General features: G+C 56.9%; 2 protein-coding genes across 8 annotated transcripts; one reads left to right on the top strand and one right to left on the bottom strand.

Annotated features, from left to right (window-relative positions):
- Nucleotides 1–430: 430 nt before the first annotated feature.
- On the bottom strand, nucleotides 431–7,831 carry PMPCA (peptidase, mitochondrial processing subunit alpha). The gene is made up of 13 exons (XM_053282108.1): nucleotides 7,707–7,831; nucleotides 6,165–6,367; nucleotides 5,849–5,928; nucleotides 5,423–5,505; nucleotides 5,163–5,257; nucleotides 4,729–4,829; nucleotides 3,421–3,684; nucleotides 2,801–2,893; nucleotides 2,590–2,708; nucleotides 1,701–1,791; nucleotides 1,459–1,521; nucleotides 1,012–1,156; nucleotides 431–875 (listed from the first exon to the last, which is right to left on the bottom strand). The coding sequence occupies exons 1-13, from the start codon at nucleotides 7,751–7,753 to the stop codon at nucleotides 706–708; spliced, it is 1,554 nt and encodes a 517-aa protein (XP_053138083.1). The 5' UTR covers nucleotides 7,754–7,831; the 3' UTR covers nucleotides 431–705.
- Nucleotides 1,152–13,981, top strand: ENTR1 (endosome associated trafficking regulator 1). Of its 7 annotated transcripts, none has more exons than XM_053282107.1 (10): nucleotides 1,152–1,596; nucleotides 8,932–9,089; nucleotides 9,237–9,474; nucleotides 9,552–9,676; nucleotides 9,769–10,143; nucleotides 11,482–11,555; nucleotides 11,800–11,911; nucleotides 12,586–12,648; nucleotides 12,923–13,062; nucleotides 13,425–13,981. In XM_053282107.1, the coding sequence occupies exons 1-10, from the start codon at nucleotides 1,548–1,550 to the stop codon at nucleotides 13,516–13,518; spliced, it is 1,428 nt and encodes a 475-aa protein (XP_053138082.1). In that variant the 5' UTR covers nucleotides 1,152–1,547; the 3' UTR covers nucleotides 13,519–13,981. The 7 variants fall into 7 exon arrangements, with proteins under 7 accessions (XP_053138082.1, XP_053138077.1, XP_053138075.1 ...); XM_053282100.1 differs by lacking the exon at nucleotides 1,152–1,596 and adding an exon at nucleotides 6,420–7,897; XM_053282106.1 differs by lacking the exon at nucleotides 1,152–1,596 and adding an exon at nucleotides 8,283–8,508.
- Nucleotides 13,982–14,210: the final 229 nt, after the last annotated feature.

The following is a 14,210-nucleotide window of genomic DNA, read 5'->3' as shown; positions in this document are numbered from 1 at the left end:
GTTGGGGATTATGGGAGTTGAAGTCCAACATCTGGGGACCCAGGGTTGAGTATCCCTGCTCTTGAGCACTCTAGCACCCCAACACAGCCTAGAACCTTCAGCCAGCCTAGACCCCGCACCCATGCCTGCTTTGCTTTTAGCCTGTAACATCTGGTGGGTGATTTTATTTGTTGCGCGAATGATAGAAAGAACTGTTCAGAAGTCAATCTGTGCATAGGGTCACCAACTCAACTCTATCCATCGCTAAGGTGCCACGCAGGACTTGTTTTGCTGCAAAGGCTTCAGCGGCGCTCTAGATCCCGAACCACCACCACCACCACGGCAGCCCTTCTGAGCAAAGTAAGATTGCCCAAGGTACTACTACCCTGTCCCCACTACCCTCTAGCAGTCTGGTGACCCCATGAAAGCCAAGCTGCCGTGTCAAGGGAGACCTGGGCCATGGAACTCTTTATTTGCGTTCTCTACGGGGGAACTTTGCTGCCTGTCTTGGGCACTGAGCTGCAGCCATACAGTGGGCCGTTCTTTGGGCGGAGGGCCCCTGCCTTCCTCCTGGCATGCAGCCCCCCCAAGTCTCTTGCAGAAGAGCAGGTGGTGTCCAGGGCCGCGGTGCCGTCGCGGTGGCAAAGGCCTCCAGTGGCCTGGTGCGTGAGCTGCCATTTCTGCAGGCCAACCAGGGTCTCCCCAGCAGCAGCAGCAGCCGGAGGCTTAACGGAAGAGTCTGTACACACGGGGGAGACGCCCGTCCTTGCTGGCGAGAGCGGCCTGGATGTGCTCGTAACTGGGCAGCTCCGCCAAGTTCCCCAGGGCGGCCACGGCAGGCTTGTTCCGCAGCATCTTCGTCACCACCCGCTTGATGTCACTGGCGCTGACTTTGCCTGCGGGGAAGGGAACCAACGCCATGAGCCACGGGCTGTGAGTCTGTGGGATGTGCCCACCCGGCCTTGATCGTGCCTCCCAGAAGCAAACTCTCCCCTCTTCTCTCCGTGATAAAACTGAGAGGGGCCGACTCACCAATCAGGACGCAGAGCTCGTGGGGCAGCTTCCGGCTGCCGGTTGCCAGCACTTGCCTCCCCACATCCTCGAAAATAACCGGCCGGGACTCCAGGTTCATCATGAGCATGGACTGCAGCTGGGTCTTGGCTCGCTCGAGCTCAACCTGGCGGAGCAGGAGCAGGAGGAGCTTGGATCCCTGGGCTCCGAGAGTCCCTGAGCATTCACACCAAGGCCCGCTGCACATGCACAGCGCCCGTCCTCTCACTTCCCCCCTCGAGTTGAGCCACGCACTGCAAGCAAGGCTGGAGACGGCCACGATCAGTGACCAGTCTGGCCTGGCGAGTGTTTGGCAAACACGGAAGGAAACCAGAATATCCCGGGTGGCAAAAGCTGCCCCAGGAATCTTCCCAGGCGGCCCACTGCAGAGACCATTTCCCAAGTCTGGGGAATCTGGGGGCAACTCACCTCCCCGACTGTTCCTGCCATCAAAATGAATTCCCGGGTAATTATTTCCACCATTTCCCGGACCTGCAAAGAAGCAAGAAGTGGAGGAGATGTCTGAAGAGCAGCAGGAGGGCGGCAGGCAAGGCAAGGCAAGGCAAGGTAAGTCCTCTCCAGGGCTGATCCAAGGGCAAGTGGGGAGAGAGGCAGGTGCTGGGTGGCTTGCTTGGAGAGCACGCCCCACCCTCTCGGACCAGGGCACCCACCTGCCTGGGGTCTGCACTGGCGTGGATGCACAGGAGGCCGGTGTCCTCGTAGCTGTGGTGGTAGGAGGTGGCGTTGTACATCCAGTGGTGCCTGAAGGACGAGAGCATGCAGGAGGGGAGGGGAGTGCCCGTGGCCCTCCCACAAACACCAGGCCAGAGGGAGCTAGAGGCAGCCACTGCCACCGCAAAGCAAGCTGGAAGCCTCCCAGCTGGCAGGGAATGTGCAACCACCTTCCAAATAATACCCCTTCCAATCATTCTGGTTTGAGTGGGCAAGCCAGCTCCCACCTGCCACACGAGCATCAGAGGACCCGTGAGCCATGGCGTCCAAGTGCCCAGGCTTCCTTCCGGACATGCCTGCTCAGGCAGCCTCAGCCCTTTGGCGTGCCTTCCGGGGCTTCTGCAGGCACCAAGCCATTGAGCTGTGCTGGTGTGGGGTCCCCAGTGACCTGTTCATGCCCAAATCCACCCCCAGCCGGCCACACCAGCTGCAGTCACCAGAGAGAGGCAGCAGGCAGGGGCTCCATGTTGGTGGGCTGACACACTTACTGGAAGCGGAAGGTCTCCCACGGGAGGACCTGCCCCAGGGAAGAAGAAGGGACCGGCAGCCGGCTTGGCCTCGAACTGGCTCGCACTCGAGGCGGACCAGGGCCTGTCTCGAGTGTGCACCAAAGCGGGCTGGACTGGACTTTGTTGGAGTCTGGTTCTCCTCGAACCGGGTTTTCGGGTTTTGTGCACACCCCTAACCCCAGCAAAGACCTGCGGGCCCCCATCCGGTGGGGCTTGGCCTTCCCCGCCCTTGGGAGGAAGAAGCTGCCCATCTCCCACTGAGCCCTTCCCAGGGAGGAAGTTGCGAGGCGCTCCCGCCGCCCCTCGAGAGGCCGCTTACCGGTTGAGGACGTTGAGGTACAGGCGGGTGAACATGCCCTTGCCAGGCCCGCCGGCAGAGAAGGAGCCCCCTCCCCCCATCATCATGTTCAGGACCGCAAAAGGGATGAAGTCTTCCTCCTGGGCCGAGCGGGGAGAAGAAGAGGGTCAAGGGCCGCCTTGCAGGGACCCGCAGCAGGTGGGCAGCAAGGGCCCCGGGGAGCCGGGCTTACCAGGAAGGAGCAGCTTTCCAGGCCAATCATGATGTGGGTCAGCTCTGGGATGGGGGTGGGCCCCAAACTCACGTCCGACATGTCTTTTTCAAGCTGCGGGGGCGGGGGGGGTGGAGAGAAAATCATCCCGGCTTTGGCTTTCTGACACCAGACGGTGAACTACTAAAAACTGGGCCTGCAATACCTCCAGGCCACCGGGGGCGGGGGGGGGGAGGTGCCGTGCCAAGCCCCTGCCCCCCTCTCTCTGGGGAGCTCCTTGCCAGAAGCTGCCCGGCAGGACCGCAGCTCCCGGGCAAGTCCTCATGCTGTTGATGGGGCCTTTGGGGTCTAGAAGGGCCGGCAAGGAAGCAGCCGCTCAGGGCCCTGAGGCCGGCTGGAGACGCTGGACCGGATGCAGCCGACTGGGAGACACCTGGGAGAAGCCGTGGGGGGTCTGGCGAGGAGACATGCAGGGCACTGGAGCTGGCCAGAGGCTTCCCTGCAGCCCACCCTCGGGGCGAGGACCAGAGGTCTTTTCTCCAGCTGACTGGAGGCAAGGCAGAGGCCGAGGCACCCCGCATGCGCCAGAGCCCAGCCTCCAGCCCTCTCCCGGGCCGGCCGCCTTCCTTGGCTGCTCCTACCTTGAGGATCCCCCCAGTGTACTGGGCCACGGACTGGTCCAGCTGCTTGGCCTTCCCGTCCCCCCACACCGGCTCCACGCCCAGGAGGTACTTCCGGGCACAGTCCACCAGCTGCTCGTGCTCAATGCCCACGCCGGCCAGCACCATCCGGCTGGGCGTGTAGTAATTCCGCAGGTACGAATGGAGGACGTTCCTGTCGATGGCGTCGACGTTCTCGGCTGGGCAGAACCGGTTCAGTCCGACGGTGTTGTCTCTGTACGCTGCCTGTGGAAAGCAAAGCAGGTATGGATGGAGCCATTCTCTTTGGAAAAGCAAGCCTGTGGCGGCCCCCGGGGGGCGATCTGCATTTCCGTTCTTCAGAGTCAGAGAAGTGTGGCAGGGGAGACAAGTCACTCCTCGGCGAAATAAACAAATGCCGCCCGGTGAGTTCCCAAATACGGTACTGCAGGGCTTACACCCCACCCCCAAACAAAACTCAGGGCAACAGGAACCAGGGAGGCAGCCAGTGCAGAAAACGCCGTCAGAATGAGGTGACTTCAGCGACCCTCCTACCGACTGGGGTTGTGTGTGTGTGTTCAGGTTGCAAGTAAGAAGCAGTTCGTAGCCACAAGAACTGGCTGTGCCTTGGAAGAGTTAACTGGGGGGCTGCCCTTCAGCGTGATCCTCAGTGGGTCCAAGGATCCAGTGCCAGATTAAAGGATGGTCAGGCCAACTGGAACCCACCTAGCAGGCATCTTCCCTGGAAGGCCACGAAACGCAGATTTAACCCAAAGCAGAGCAGCTGCACAGACCGTTCCTCGCCACCATGGAAGCCTCTCCTCTGGCTTCCTGGGCACAATTCAAAGCACTTGTATTCCCCACAGCACTCCTTATGGCCCAGGAGCAGACCCTCTTAAGGAACCGCCTGGGCCCACCCCAGAAACAGCCTTGGGTCGCCTTGCCCCAGGTACCCCTTCCTTCATCCAAGCCACCCCGTGAAATAGGGCAGCCACTTGGTCTCGGCACGGCCTAAGGCCTCCCAGGGGACATGAAGCCAGGTATCTGGGACCCTAGTGCCCCACATTATCAGCTACACAACAGTGAGGTCATTCACACCAGTGGCTGTTGCTGGCGTCTACCTTATGCTGCTTTTTAAACTGAGCGCCCTTTTGGGACAGAGAGTCACCTTTATTTCTTATTTCTCTGTGCAAACTGCTTTGAGAACTTTGCTGAAGAGCAGCACATAAATATTTGTAGCAGTGGTTGTCTGATTTCAGCCTCAAAAAGCCACATATCCTTGAAAGAGAGTCAAGAGAAGCCCTTGCTTACTGCGTGAATCATCTCGGTGAGCAAGGGCTCTGGATCCGGCCTCATGTTCAGGTCCTCCAGCTCAAAGCGAACCGCCATGCGAGTCATCTCGATCTCCTCGTCTGCCCCAAGAGAAGAAGCCAAGAGTGAGGCCTACACTCTGACCAAGGCAACAGCCAATCGGAGGTGCAGGAAACTTCCTCCCTGCGCCACAGAATGCGAACCCAAGACCACAAGCCCAACCCAAACCCACAGGCCATGCTGACCGCGACCCATCAGAGGCCCGTCACCCTCTTTCCTGCCCCTGACAGGCCATGCTCCCGCTGCTGTGCTTCTCTGCTGCACCTGCCTACGTCGTCGTCTTTAGTGCTGGCGACTCACGACACCAGCCCGACAGCCCTGGCTGTGCCGGCTCACAGGACATGCTCCTCTCTTCCAGATCTGCATCATCTCACCTGATAATCTGGGCTGCAGCACCACATCAGCCAGCAAACTCGCTACCGTGTCCAGGCCTTTTGCGTCTGCAGAAACGGCATACATGGTGGTATCCCTGGAAAGTTTGATTTTACACACAGCTGAGGACACGTGGCCTTATTGGAGCTGTTGCCCAAGAGACACTTCCTACAGCCACATTGTATGGGGATTTCACGCCCCTGCGGTCTGAACATTTTCAGCTTGGTTTGCACAGCACACTTAAATGAAGCAAGAACAGTACCTTGAAGCCTGGCAGTCACAGATGCCACCATGCTTTTCCAAGGTTAGGAGGATCTCATCCTTGCTGCCAAACTGGGCTGTCGACTAAGCTCGAAAGGAGAGAGAGAAAAAGTCAAGGAATCTGGTTTAAACAACACTTTAGCATCTGTCTCCTGGGGCTGCACCCCCACAGATGCAACCAGCCCCTGATGGTTTGGAAGCATTAAAGGTAGATGAAGAGGGGGGTAGGCAGGAAACACATCAGGCGCTGGTGGATTATGAGGGCACACACCACCCCCCAGCCTTCCTCATACCCATGCTATGGGTCACAGGCCTTATAAAATTCCTGCAGCCAGCCTTTTAAAAGCAAAGGATCAACATCTCTGCTCTCCATGGTTTGAAAGAGAGAGAGGAGTTCAAGCACACAATGGTCACCCATGTTACTTACAGAAAAAGCCAGCTTTTCCAAAAAGTGTGAAATGCCACCATTATATTTTGCTTCATATCTTGATCCTGAATTTATGAGAACTACCAGAAAGGGAGGAAGGGAGAAGAGCATCAGTTTTTGTCTTGACCTCCCATGTCTCCCAAGAGAACTCCCACTGAAGTGAAAGCAGACTATTCAGACTAGCCTGAGCAGGGCAGCAGTGGACCCTGGATCAGGCCCAGTCCTAGTCCTTTGCTCCTCCCACCCCACCTCTCCTCCTCCTCTTAATCCCTGGGCACTGCAGCACCCGGCTCAACTGACGTGGAGTCTCACTTACTCCCAACGGTGCAGAACTGCCCAAACTTCTTCTGAGAAGCCACCTGCAGCCCATTCTCCAGGACAGTCACTTTGGTCTCAAAGCCCTCCTGACTGTCCACGGTGGCAAAGACAGGCTTGGGGACGCCGGGCAGAGGAGCCGTCAGGGGGACGCCGGGGTAGCCACCCCCACTGCTGTACCTTCGGTAAGCGACCAGCCCAAACCTGGAGGGGGACAGAGGAGGAGCGGGGGGGGGGGATCCAGGTATGCTGGGCTTTGGGTTGCCAGTGCCTCACAAGTGGCCTAGAGCAGAGCCGTACAACTTTGGCCCTCCAGGTGTTTTGGGACTACAACTCCCATCACTCCCAGCCACAGTGACCAACCATCAGTTAAGATGGAAGTTGTAGTCCAACATCCTGGAGTCTCCAGGTACCAGGAAGAGAGCTGGTAGCAAGTGTGACTTGTCCCCTTAGCCAAGCAGGGTCTGCCCTGGTTGCATTTGAATGCGAGACTGTGTGAGCACTGTAAAAGATTCCCCTTAGGGCATGGGGCCAGAGCTCAGTGGAAGAGCACCAGCCTGCTTGCATGCAGAAGGTTCCCAGTTCCCTCCCTGGCAGCATCTCCAAGATAGGGCTCGGAGACACTCCTGCCTGCAGTCTTGGAGAAGCCGCTGCCAGTCTGTGAAGACAATACTGAGCTATATGCTTCCTATTTTCCAGGATCAATTTCCAGGAGACTCTTGAAAACTCCAGATTTTAATGGTTTGGTAAGATGAAAACTATTGGGGATGAAGTCTCCAGGAATGTGAGAACTGGCAGCCCTGAAATTAATGAAAACCAGGCCATATGGGTGAACTTTACTTTCTGTTATTTTGCTTGCATGCTGCAGCTGTCATAACGAATGTCTGCTGAGTGATCCTATGCCTACTGCCTTGGTAGGAAGCCCCTTTGGGCTCAGCCAGACATACTTTGGGATTTAGGGAATCCAGGATTCCATACCCACCTCCAGGTGAGTCTTGAAAGCCAGCCTGGAGATTGCAGTGGCTTGAAGCCACGAAAAGTACTGGACAATGTTGCGGGAACAGAAGTCTCTCGGGAGGACTCCAGCCAGAGTGGGCAAGGAGATCTGCTCTGATGGCGGCACTGAATGGGCCCCTTTGCTATGCAGGGCCTGCTGTGGTTTGCATTTGGATGGGAGGCTACATGTCGGCATCCTAGGCTCCTAGCCCACCATGCATCTGACCCAGCCCTTGGGATTCCCAGAGGCTGCTGACTACAACTCCCAGCATCCCTCACTGCAATGTCCTTTGGCTAAGGATTATGGGAGTTGTAGTCAGCAACCTCTGGGAATTACTGGCAGCAGCATGCAGGGGACTCCCGCTGCCGTCACAACAGCCCTGCGAGGGAGGGAGGACCGCCAGCCCTGCAGGGCTAGGCTGAGCTCTCCTGGAACCGGCCTCCGCCTCCAGGGGGCGCTCCAGGGCCCGGGCGGAGATCCAGGAGGGCCCGAGGGGGGTGGGGTGGGGCTCCCGGACCTGCCTACCCTCCCTCCCCCGGGCCTCACCTCCGGCCGGCTCCCCAGGCGCCCCGCCGCACCACGTTGGCCGCCATCTTGGCTCCCCTCAGCGGCCACGCCTGATTGGCTATCCCCGTGGTCCCGCCCCGGAATGACGCCACCAGCGGGGACTGGAGGAAAGAGAGTCAGTCGCACACTTCCGCTTGGAAGTTACTCGCTCCAGGGACACCTCCCCCGCGGTGGGTAGCCATGGCAACGAATGCCCGCAGCAATGCCATGGGGTCCGGCCTGGGCTGCCTCCTCCCACCCCTGCTGCCGCCTTCAGGAGCCGGACGCTGCCAAGGGTGTCGATGCCCCCTCCCGGCGAGGCGGTTGGACTACAACTCCCATCACCCTCAGCAAAAATGGCCTTCTTGGGTGGGGCTGATGGGAGTTGTGGTCCAGCCGCATCTGGGTGGGAGCCCCGGCCCTGCTGCAGGCTTGGGATTGCTCGAAAGCTCTGCGCCCCAAAGCCGCTGTTCCTTCCGTGAAGATATAGAGAGGTTGGGGCAGAGCGGCGCCGTAGCGCGGCGCTTCCGGTGGTAAACGTCTTCCACGATTCCTGGACACGCCCCCCAGGTCCGGCAAGAGCCGCGGTGCTGATTGGCTGGGTTCCTCAACCGGGCGGGGCCCTGGCCTCTAAGCCACGCCTCCTCAGCCAGCCTCTGTCCTGGACTCCCTTCAGCCTGCTCGGGGCAGGGAACTGGGGTCTTCCGTCCCGTTATCCCGATGGCGGGGCGCGCCCGCTTCTCGGCCGGTCCCGTTGCCGCCACTGCCGGAAGCCCCGAGGAGTGCTGGGGGGGCGCCCGCGGTGAGAGCAGGAGCGAAAGCACCGCCTCGAGCATGTGCGGAGTGCGGGGAAAGTTCTTCCTTGAGCAGGGTGGGGAGAAGGTTGGGGCTGGGGCTCACGGGCATGTTACCTTTTTAAAAAACTTTTAAAATAACTTTTGGTGATTTAAAACTTAACTCTGATTGTGGCTTTAGCCTGGCTTTTAGTCTGTCTATTTAATTGGGTTGACTTTATTAGTTTTATTTTACATTGCATCTATTTTATGATTCTGAGCTGCCCGAGCAGCAGTGTACTGGAGCTGGTGGGGTATGCGTATTGTAAATAAATAAAATGGGATCTCTGAGCATGTCCAGAGTACCCCAAGGGAATGATAGCAGTGGGACTTCTGTTGTGAGGGGTTGTTCCTCTTCTGCTCCTCACCACCCTGCGGTTCTTCTCCCCCAGCTGATGCCCTCATCAGCCCAGGCGAGGAAGCCAACCCCTTTTCCTTCAAGGAGTTTGTGCGGAGCAAGAAGCAGAGCGCCGTGCTGGGCAGCCAGCCGGTCCGGGATGTCGGCCTGGAGCCCCAGGGAGGAGGCGGCAGCAGCAGCAGCAGCCCCAAGGTGAGGGGTTGGGTTCTTTGGCACCAGGCATGGGGTGTGCCCTGCGCCCTCCACCCTGAAGCCCTCTTGGCCATCACTCCTGGTTGGGGGACGCTGGGGGTGGTGGATTTCCTGCTGACCTCTTGCTGTGCCGCTCTTTCCCTAAAGACTCTGGCTGACCTGACGCCTGGTGGCAACACAGCCAAAGGCATCTGGCTGCTGTACACAGAAGCAGCCGCACCACTGTCCCGACTGGCAGGCTGGGTCCCCGCCGTTTTTTCTGTTTGCTTCCACGGGAGAAACTATGAAACGCCACGGGAGAAACGCAGTCTCCACAACCACCTGTCGGAACAGCAGTGCCGCTGCTTCTGGGTGGATGTCTTCCTGTCCGCCAATGCATGCTCAGGTGGAAATGTGCTGTTTCTTATAAATGGGATGTGTTTGGGTTTGCAGGCCAGGAGCTCAGTTTTGTCTCTATTCAAGGAAACTTCCAGGAGTGCAAAGCAGGTGCGTGGCTGTCTCTCCCAGGAGGCCACTTGTTGCCACTTGAAGGGCAAGTCATTCGGAGCATAGCCGGAGAGAAGTGTGGCTTTCCAGCTGTGTCCAGGGCAAGTGCGGCTGCTAACGGAGGGTTGCTCGTGACCCTAAAGTGAGGTCTGGCTTCTCTCTGGAGCCTGAATGGTTTTCTCTGTTGCCTTAGGAGTCCTCCAGATTCTCGTTCCGACTGGACAGCGAGGCTTCATCTCCGGAACTGCTGGGACTGAGCTTGGAGTTCCGAGAACCGTTTTTCCCAGACCCGGTGGCTGAGAGCTCCTTACTGGAAGACGAAGAGGAGGACTGGAGTAGCACCTACCAGCCCTCGGCTGTGGAAGAGGCCCACTCGGCCAGGGCTTCCGGCACCTTGCTGAGCAGCACCTCTGACCTGTCTGATCTCCAGACGTTTTCTCCGTGGCAGCTGGGAGGAAGCAGCTCGCTTCCACACGCCCCCCTTGGAAAAGAGGAGCAAAGCTTGCCTGTGGATGGAGCAGCCCTGGGAGAGGACGTGTACCCGCCTCTGCGGCAGAGTTACGAAGAAGTGAGGGGCTCGGAAGCTCTTGGGGGTCTCTTCCTAACACTCCTTCCTTCCTCACTTTCCTGCTGGGAGACCGGCATGGAGTGGGCGCCTCCCCTAGCAAGCTGCGAGGCCAGAATCCACACTGGCCCTTGTGAAATGTGGGTCTCCCAGTGGCCTTTCTGGGACCCTCTGCTGGGCGAGTGCTGGCTGGCTCCGCGCCTTCCTGGGGTCCAGCCGAAAGGGGTGGCCCCTCCCGGCTGCCCTCCTCGCGTGCTCTGCTTCCTCTTCATCTGCCAGCCATTTCATTTGCAACCGGAGAGCGAGGCGCCTCTCCTCGTTTCCAGTACTTTTCTGGCCTAGGCTTTTCACAATAGGTTTGCAAGCAGGCTGTGTCTCTTAGCCTTTCTCACGGAGCCTGCTGATATTCTTATCTGTGGGTTGATTGTGAAGGTTTGCAGTGTGTTGTCTGGGTCAGAACTGATCATGGGAGGTCTCTTTCCAGACAAGACGAGAGCGTGGCCTTCCTGGTTGCGAAGGAAGACACAAAACTCTGTGGATGGTGTCTGGGATCCAGAGAGCCACTTCAGTGTGCACCGAAATCCTGGATGCACCTGATGGCCTTCTAGGTTTCTTCCTTTAGCGTCCAAGACCCCACATTTCTCAAAGACTTGCTGTGTGGCAGCTGTTCAGGAAACCGGTTCGGCACTCCTGTGAGTGCACAGAACCAGCTGTGTGTTTAACATAGGAAGCTGCCTTCTCCCTAGTCAGAGCCGTCTGGCTCAGGATTGTCTACATAGACTGGCAGCAGCTTCTCCAAGGTTTTAGGCAGGAGTCTTTCCCGGCCCTTCCTGGAGATGCTGCCAGGGAGTGAACTGGGGACCTTCTGCATGCCAAGCAGATGCTCTGCCACTGAGCTACGGCCCCATCCCTGAAGGGGGATATCTCCCTGCGCTCACGTGTAGTTGCCCATCTAGATGCAAACCAGGACATGCCCTGCACAGCAAAGGGGACAGTTCCTGCTCACTACCACAAGACCAGTTCTCCTCCAGCCCAGAAACCAGGAGGGTGAGCTGTGTGGGGCTGAAGTGCCTTACACAGTTGCCTCCAGTTTCTTCCTTCCTTCCTTCCTCCTTTCTCTCTGGAATGCCAAGTTATTTGAAAATATATATCTTGGGGGCAGAACTAATTTTCCAACAAATGCAAATACCGTAAAAATGCACTTGATTTGCATACTGCTGAATGTGGGGCTTTTACCTTGCATGTGTGCAGCCTCATCCTTACCCCAGTGGGGCTGTGGGGCACTAAGAGGGAAGCTTTTGTCAGAGCTAAGCAACTGTTCTCTCCCCCACCTTTTGGTAGCTAAAACAAGAAAATGCCAAGCTGAGAAATCTCATCTGCCATCTCCAAGCAGTTTCTGAAACTCAAGCAGAGAGGTACGTCAGCAGCAGCACTGTGTGTGTGTGTGTGTGTGTGTGCGCGCGCAGCATTTGGAGTGCCCAAAGCGGTTCTCCCCGTTGGGTCCCCAGATGATGCTGTGGTTGGACTGCTGCCCCGCTGCTCCCCAGCCACTTTGGCCACTGGGAGGCAGCACGTGTCAGGCGGGTCTCCTTGCTTCGAGTTGGGGGGCAGCAGGGAGGATCCAGGCGCGGGCTTCCTCCTTGCCGTCTCTCCGACTAGAGTGAAGCAGCTGGAAAGAACGCTGGAGGAGAGCAAGCGGAAGGAAGCCCAAGAAGCCCAAGACCTGGAGGCCATGGTGCAGCAGGTGGAAGAGAACCTCCAGCTCATGACTGTGAGTGCCAACCTGCCCCGGGGCCAAGGGGAGACGCTCTGCCGGGAGGCGGCCTGGTCACAGGAGCACCTCTGGGCTGGGCTCCCCACCGCCTTCTCCTGTCCCATGAATGATGCCTGGTTCTCCAGGAGATGAGCCCTCAGTTCTCAGGGACCGCCCTGGGGGAAGAGCCAACCTCCTCCTCCTCCCTGCCCCAGGCCCCTCTTTTGGTCTTGGAGCAGGCTGCGCAGCTGAGAGGCTGCTGCTTTTTCTTGGCCCGTCCTGGCGGCCTGCAGGCTAGTAGAGAGAGGCGGCCCCCAGATGCAGTCCTGTTTAAGGCCAGGCTGGGAACGAGCACAGGGAGGCCCCCTCCTCCCTCTGCAAAAGGTATTGCCCCTCCCCACCCTCCCTGAGCAGCAAGGGGGCCACCACCCAGAGCCATCAAGAGGGAAGGGAAGGGGGCCCAGAGTCACGTGGGTGGGGGGAGCGCTGGGCCAGAAGCTGAACTGGGGCCGCTCCAGCCCCCCTCCCAGTGGGTCCCCATGCTGTGTGTGAGGCCCTCTCCCTCCTGTCGGGGGCGTGTCTCCCTCCCTCCCCTAGACCCTGAATCTTTCCGGACACGGCCTGTGGGTCCTTTCCGCTTGCACGATTCCCCCCCTTGCAGAATAAGCCGTCTTCCTCCGCTTCTCTTCCAGAAACGGGCCATGAAAGCAGAAAGTAGTGCTGTGAAGCTGAAGCAGGAGAACGCACTTCTTCAGGTACGAGCTGCACTGCGTCTCGGTGACCCTGCTGGGGCCGACCTTTTCAAATAAACACCCTCGGTTTCACCCTGTGAACAGTTTCATTCTAAACTAATCCAAATTGTAGATTGTACTGTTAGTTCGTTAGGCACCAAGTTCAAAGTAGTCTTATGTTGGTTTTTGAGTTCTAAATGGATGTTGCCCTCTACTTCTGGTTAGACTCTGTTTGCTTTTTATCCAGATACTGTACTAGGGACGCTGCTGTCACAAGCCTCTCTTTGACTCCCTAAAGGTTCAGATGGAAAACTGCACGCTGGAGAAGGAGAACTTGAGGGCCAGCCATTCGGCCAACTTGGCCGTAATGAAACAGAACGCAGATATTGCCTTGCAGAACCTTCTCACGGTTGTATCAAAGTCTCGATCCTCAATCAAGTAAGTTCCAGATCGGTCAGCAGGTAGCTGACTAGGGAGAATAGCCGTGTTCTATGCAGTGGCGTTTGGAGAGCTTTCTGAAGACTGCATGTGGATCTCTGCCGGCTTCCAATCCTGGTGCCTCCCTATTTTAATGCGTTGGTTGACTTAAATTTCCAAACCCAAACAATCCTCCTGAAAAAGAGCTGTGGGGGCAGCAAGCAGGGACGGGAGTGCAAGAAGAGGGCATCGTTGCCATTCTCTGCCTTCTGTCTACCAGAATCCAGGTCCTGTGTTGGCCGCAGTAACTTGCTGAAGCGCCTGACTTGAATGTCTCCTCTGCACAATTTCCTTTTGTTTACTGCCTTCCTCTTTCATTGCAGGCAGCTGCTCTCTGGTGCAGAAGCATTGCAGCTTGTGGCTGAACTCTTGAAGTCTATAGACAAAATATCCGAGATACCAAAAGACTCACCATGAAAACCACTACATTAAGCAGAGAAACTTGGAAATCAATATTTAAAGGATGTCTTGTTGTAATATTTCACATCTCCTGGCTTTCTAGAAGGATGAACTGGTCCAGGGTTAACACTTTCTTAACCCATTTGTACAGGGTCCAGGTAGTGAAACTCTCTCACCTGCTTAGACTCTGGGGCAAACAATCATTTCAGACTTTTGGGCTCCCATCCAGACTGTTGGCTCAGCTCCTGGGTTGCTTAAAACATGTGTGTACATTGTGTTTCTTTCTGGAAGATATGTTTGTCTTAAAGCTGACAGCTATGTGTGAAACAAGACAGAGGCCTTTTATCACTTTTTGCACAGCAACAAAACTGAAGTATGAAAGACTTAACAAACATTTCCTAAATATGTATTATGAAGCTTTTTAATTCCACTAGGTTTTGTAATAGCATTATTTTTAAATTAAAACAAAATTGCAAGTGTGTTCTTCTGTTTGGTTTACTTTTTTTAAAAAAAAGTAACACTACTTTTGTGTGTGAACACACATGGTGGCCAGCAGCCTCCTGCCATCCACAGGCTACCTTCATACCTTCCAGAGTTTGCTGCTGAAAATGGGGTCCCCAGGTGAAAGAGCTCACAATGGTAACCTTTCATGTTGCGTGTTTTCAAGAGACTAAACTGCTGCCTAGTGGGTACATACATTATTATTAGGA

The sequence above is a fragment of the Hemicordylus capensis genome, chromosome 17 (genome assembly GCF_027244095.1).
Source record: "Hemicordylus capensis ecotype Gifberg chromosome 17, rHemCap1.1.pri, whole genome shotgun sequence".
Classification (NCBI taxonomy): domain Eukaryota; kingdom Metazoa; phylum Chordata; class Lepidosauria; order Squamata; family Cordylidae; genus Hemicordylus; species Hemicordylus capensis.
This window is presented reverse-complemented; position numbering and strand designations above follow the sequence as displayed.

What these genes read in the sequence shown, in the direction of transcription:
- ENTR1 (XM_053282100.1), top strand. Translation starts at nt 7,375, where the DNA reads ATGCATCTGACCCAGCCCTTGGGATTCCCAGAGGCTGCTGACTACAAC. An exon ending in TGCGGCAGAGTTACGAAGAA is followed by an intron (nt 10,144 to 11,481) that starts GTGAGGGGCTCG and finishes ACCTTTTGGTAG; the next exon opens with CTAAAACAAGAAAATGCCAA. An exon ending in AGAACCTCCAGCTCATGACT is followed by an intron (nt 11,912 to 12,585) that starts GTGAGTGCCAAC and finishes CTTCTCTTCCAG; the next exon opens with AAACGGGCCATGAAAGCAGA.
- PMPCA (XM_053282108.1), bottom strand. Translation starts at nt 7,753, where the DNA reads ATGGCGGCCAACGTGGTGCGGCGGGGCGCCTGGGGAGCCGGCCGGAG. An exon ending in TGGAAAAGCTGGCTTTTTCT is followed by an intron (nt 5,506 to 5,848) that starts GTAAGTAACATG and finishes TTTCGAGCTTAG; the next exon opens with TCGACAGCCCAGTTTGGCAG. An exon ending in CCAGTGCAGACCCCAGGCAG is followed by an intron (nt 1,522 to 1,700) that starts GTGGGTGCCCTG and finishes GCTTCTTTGCAG; the next exon opens with GTCCGGGAAATGGTGGAAAT.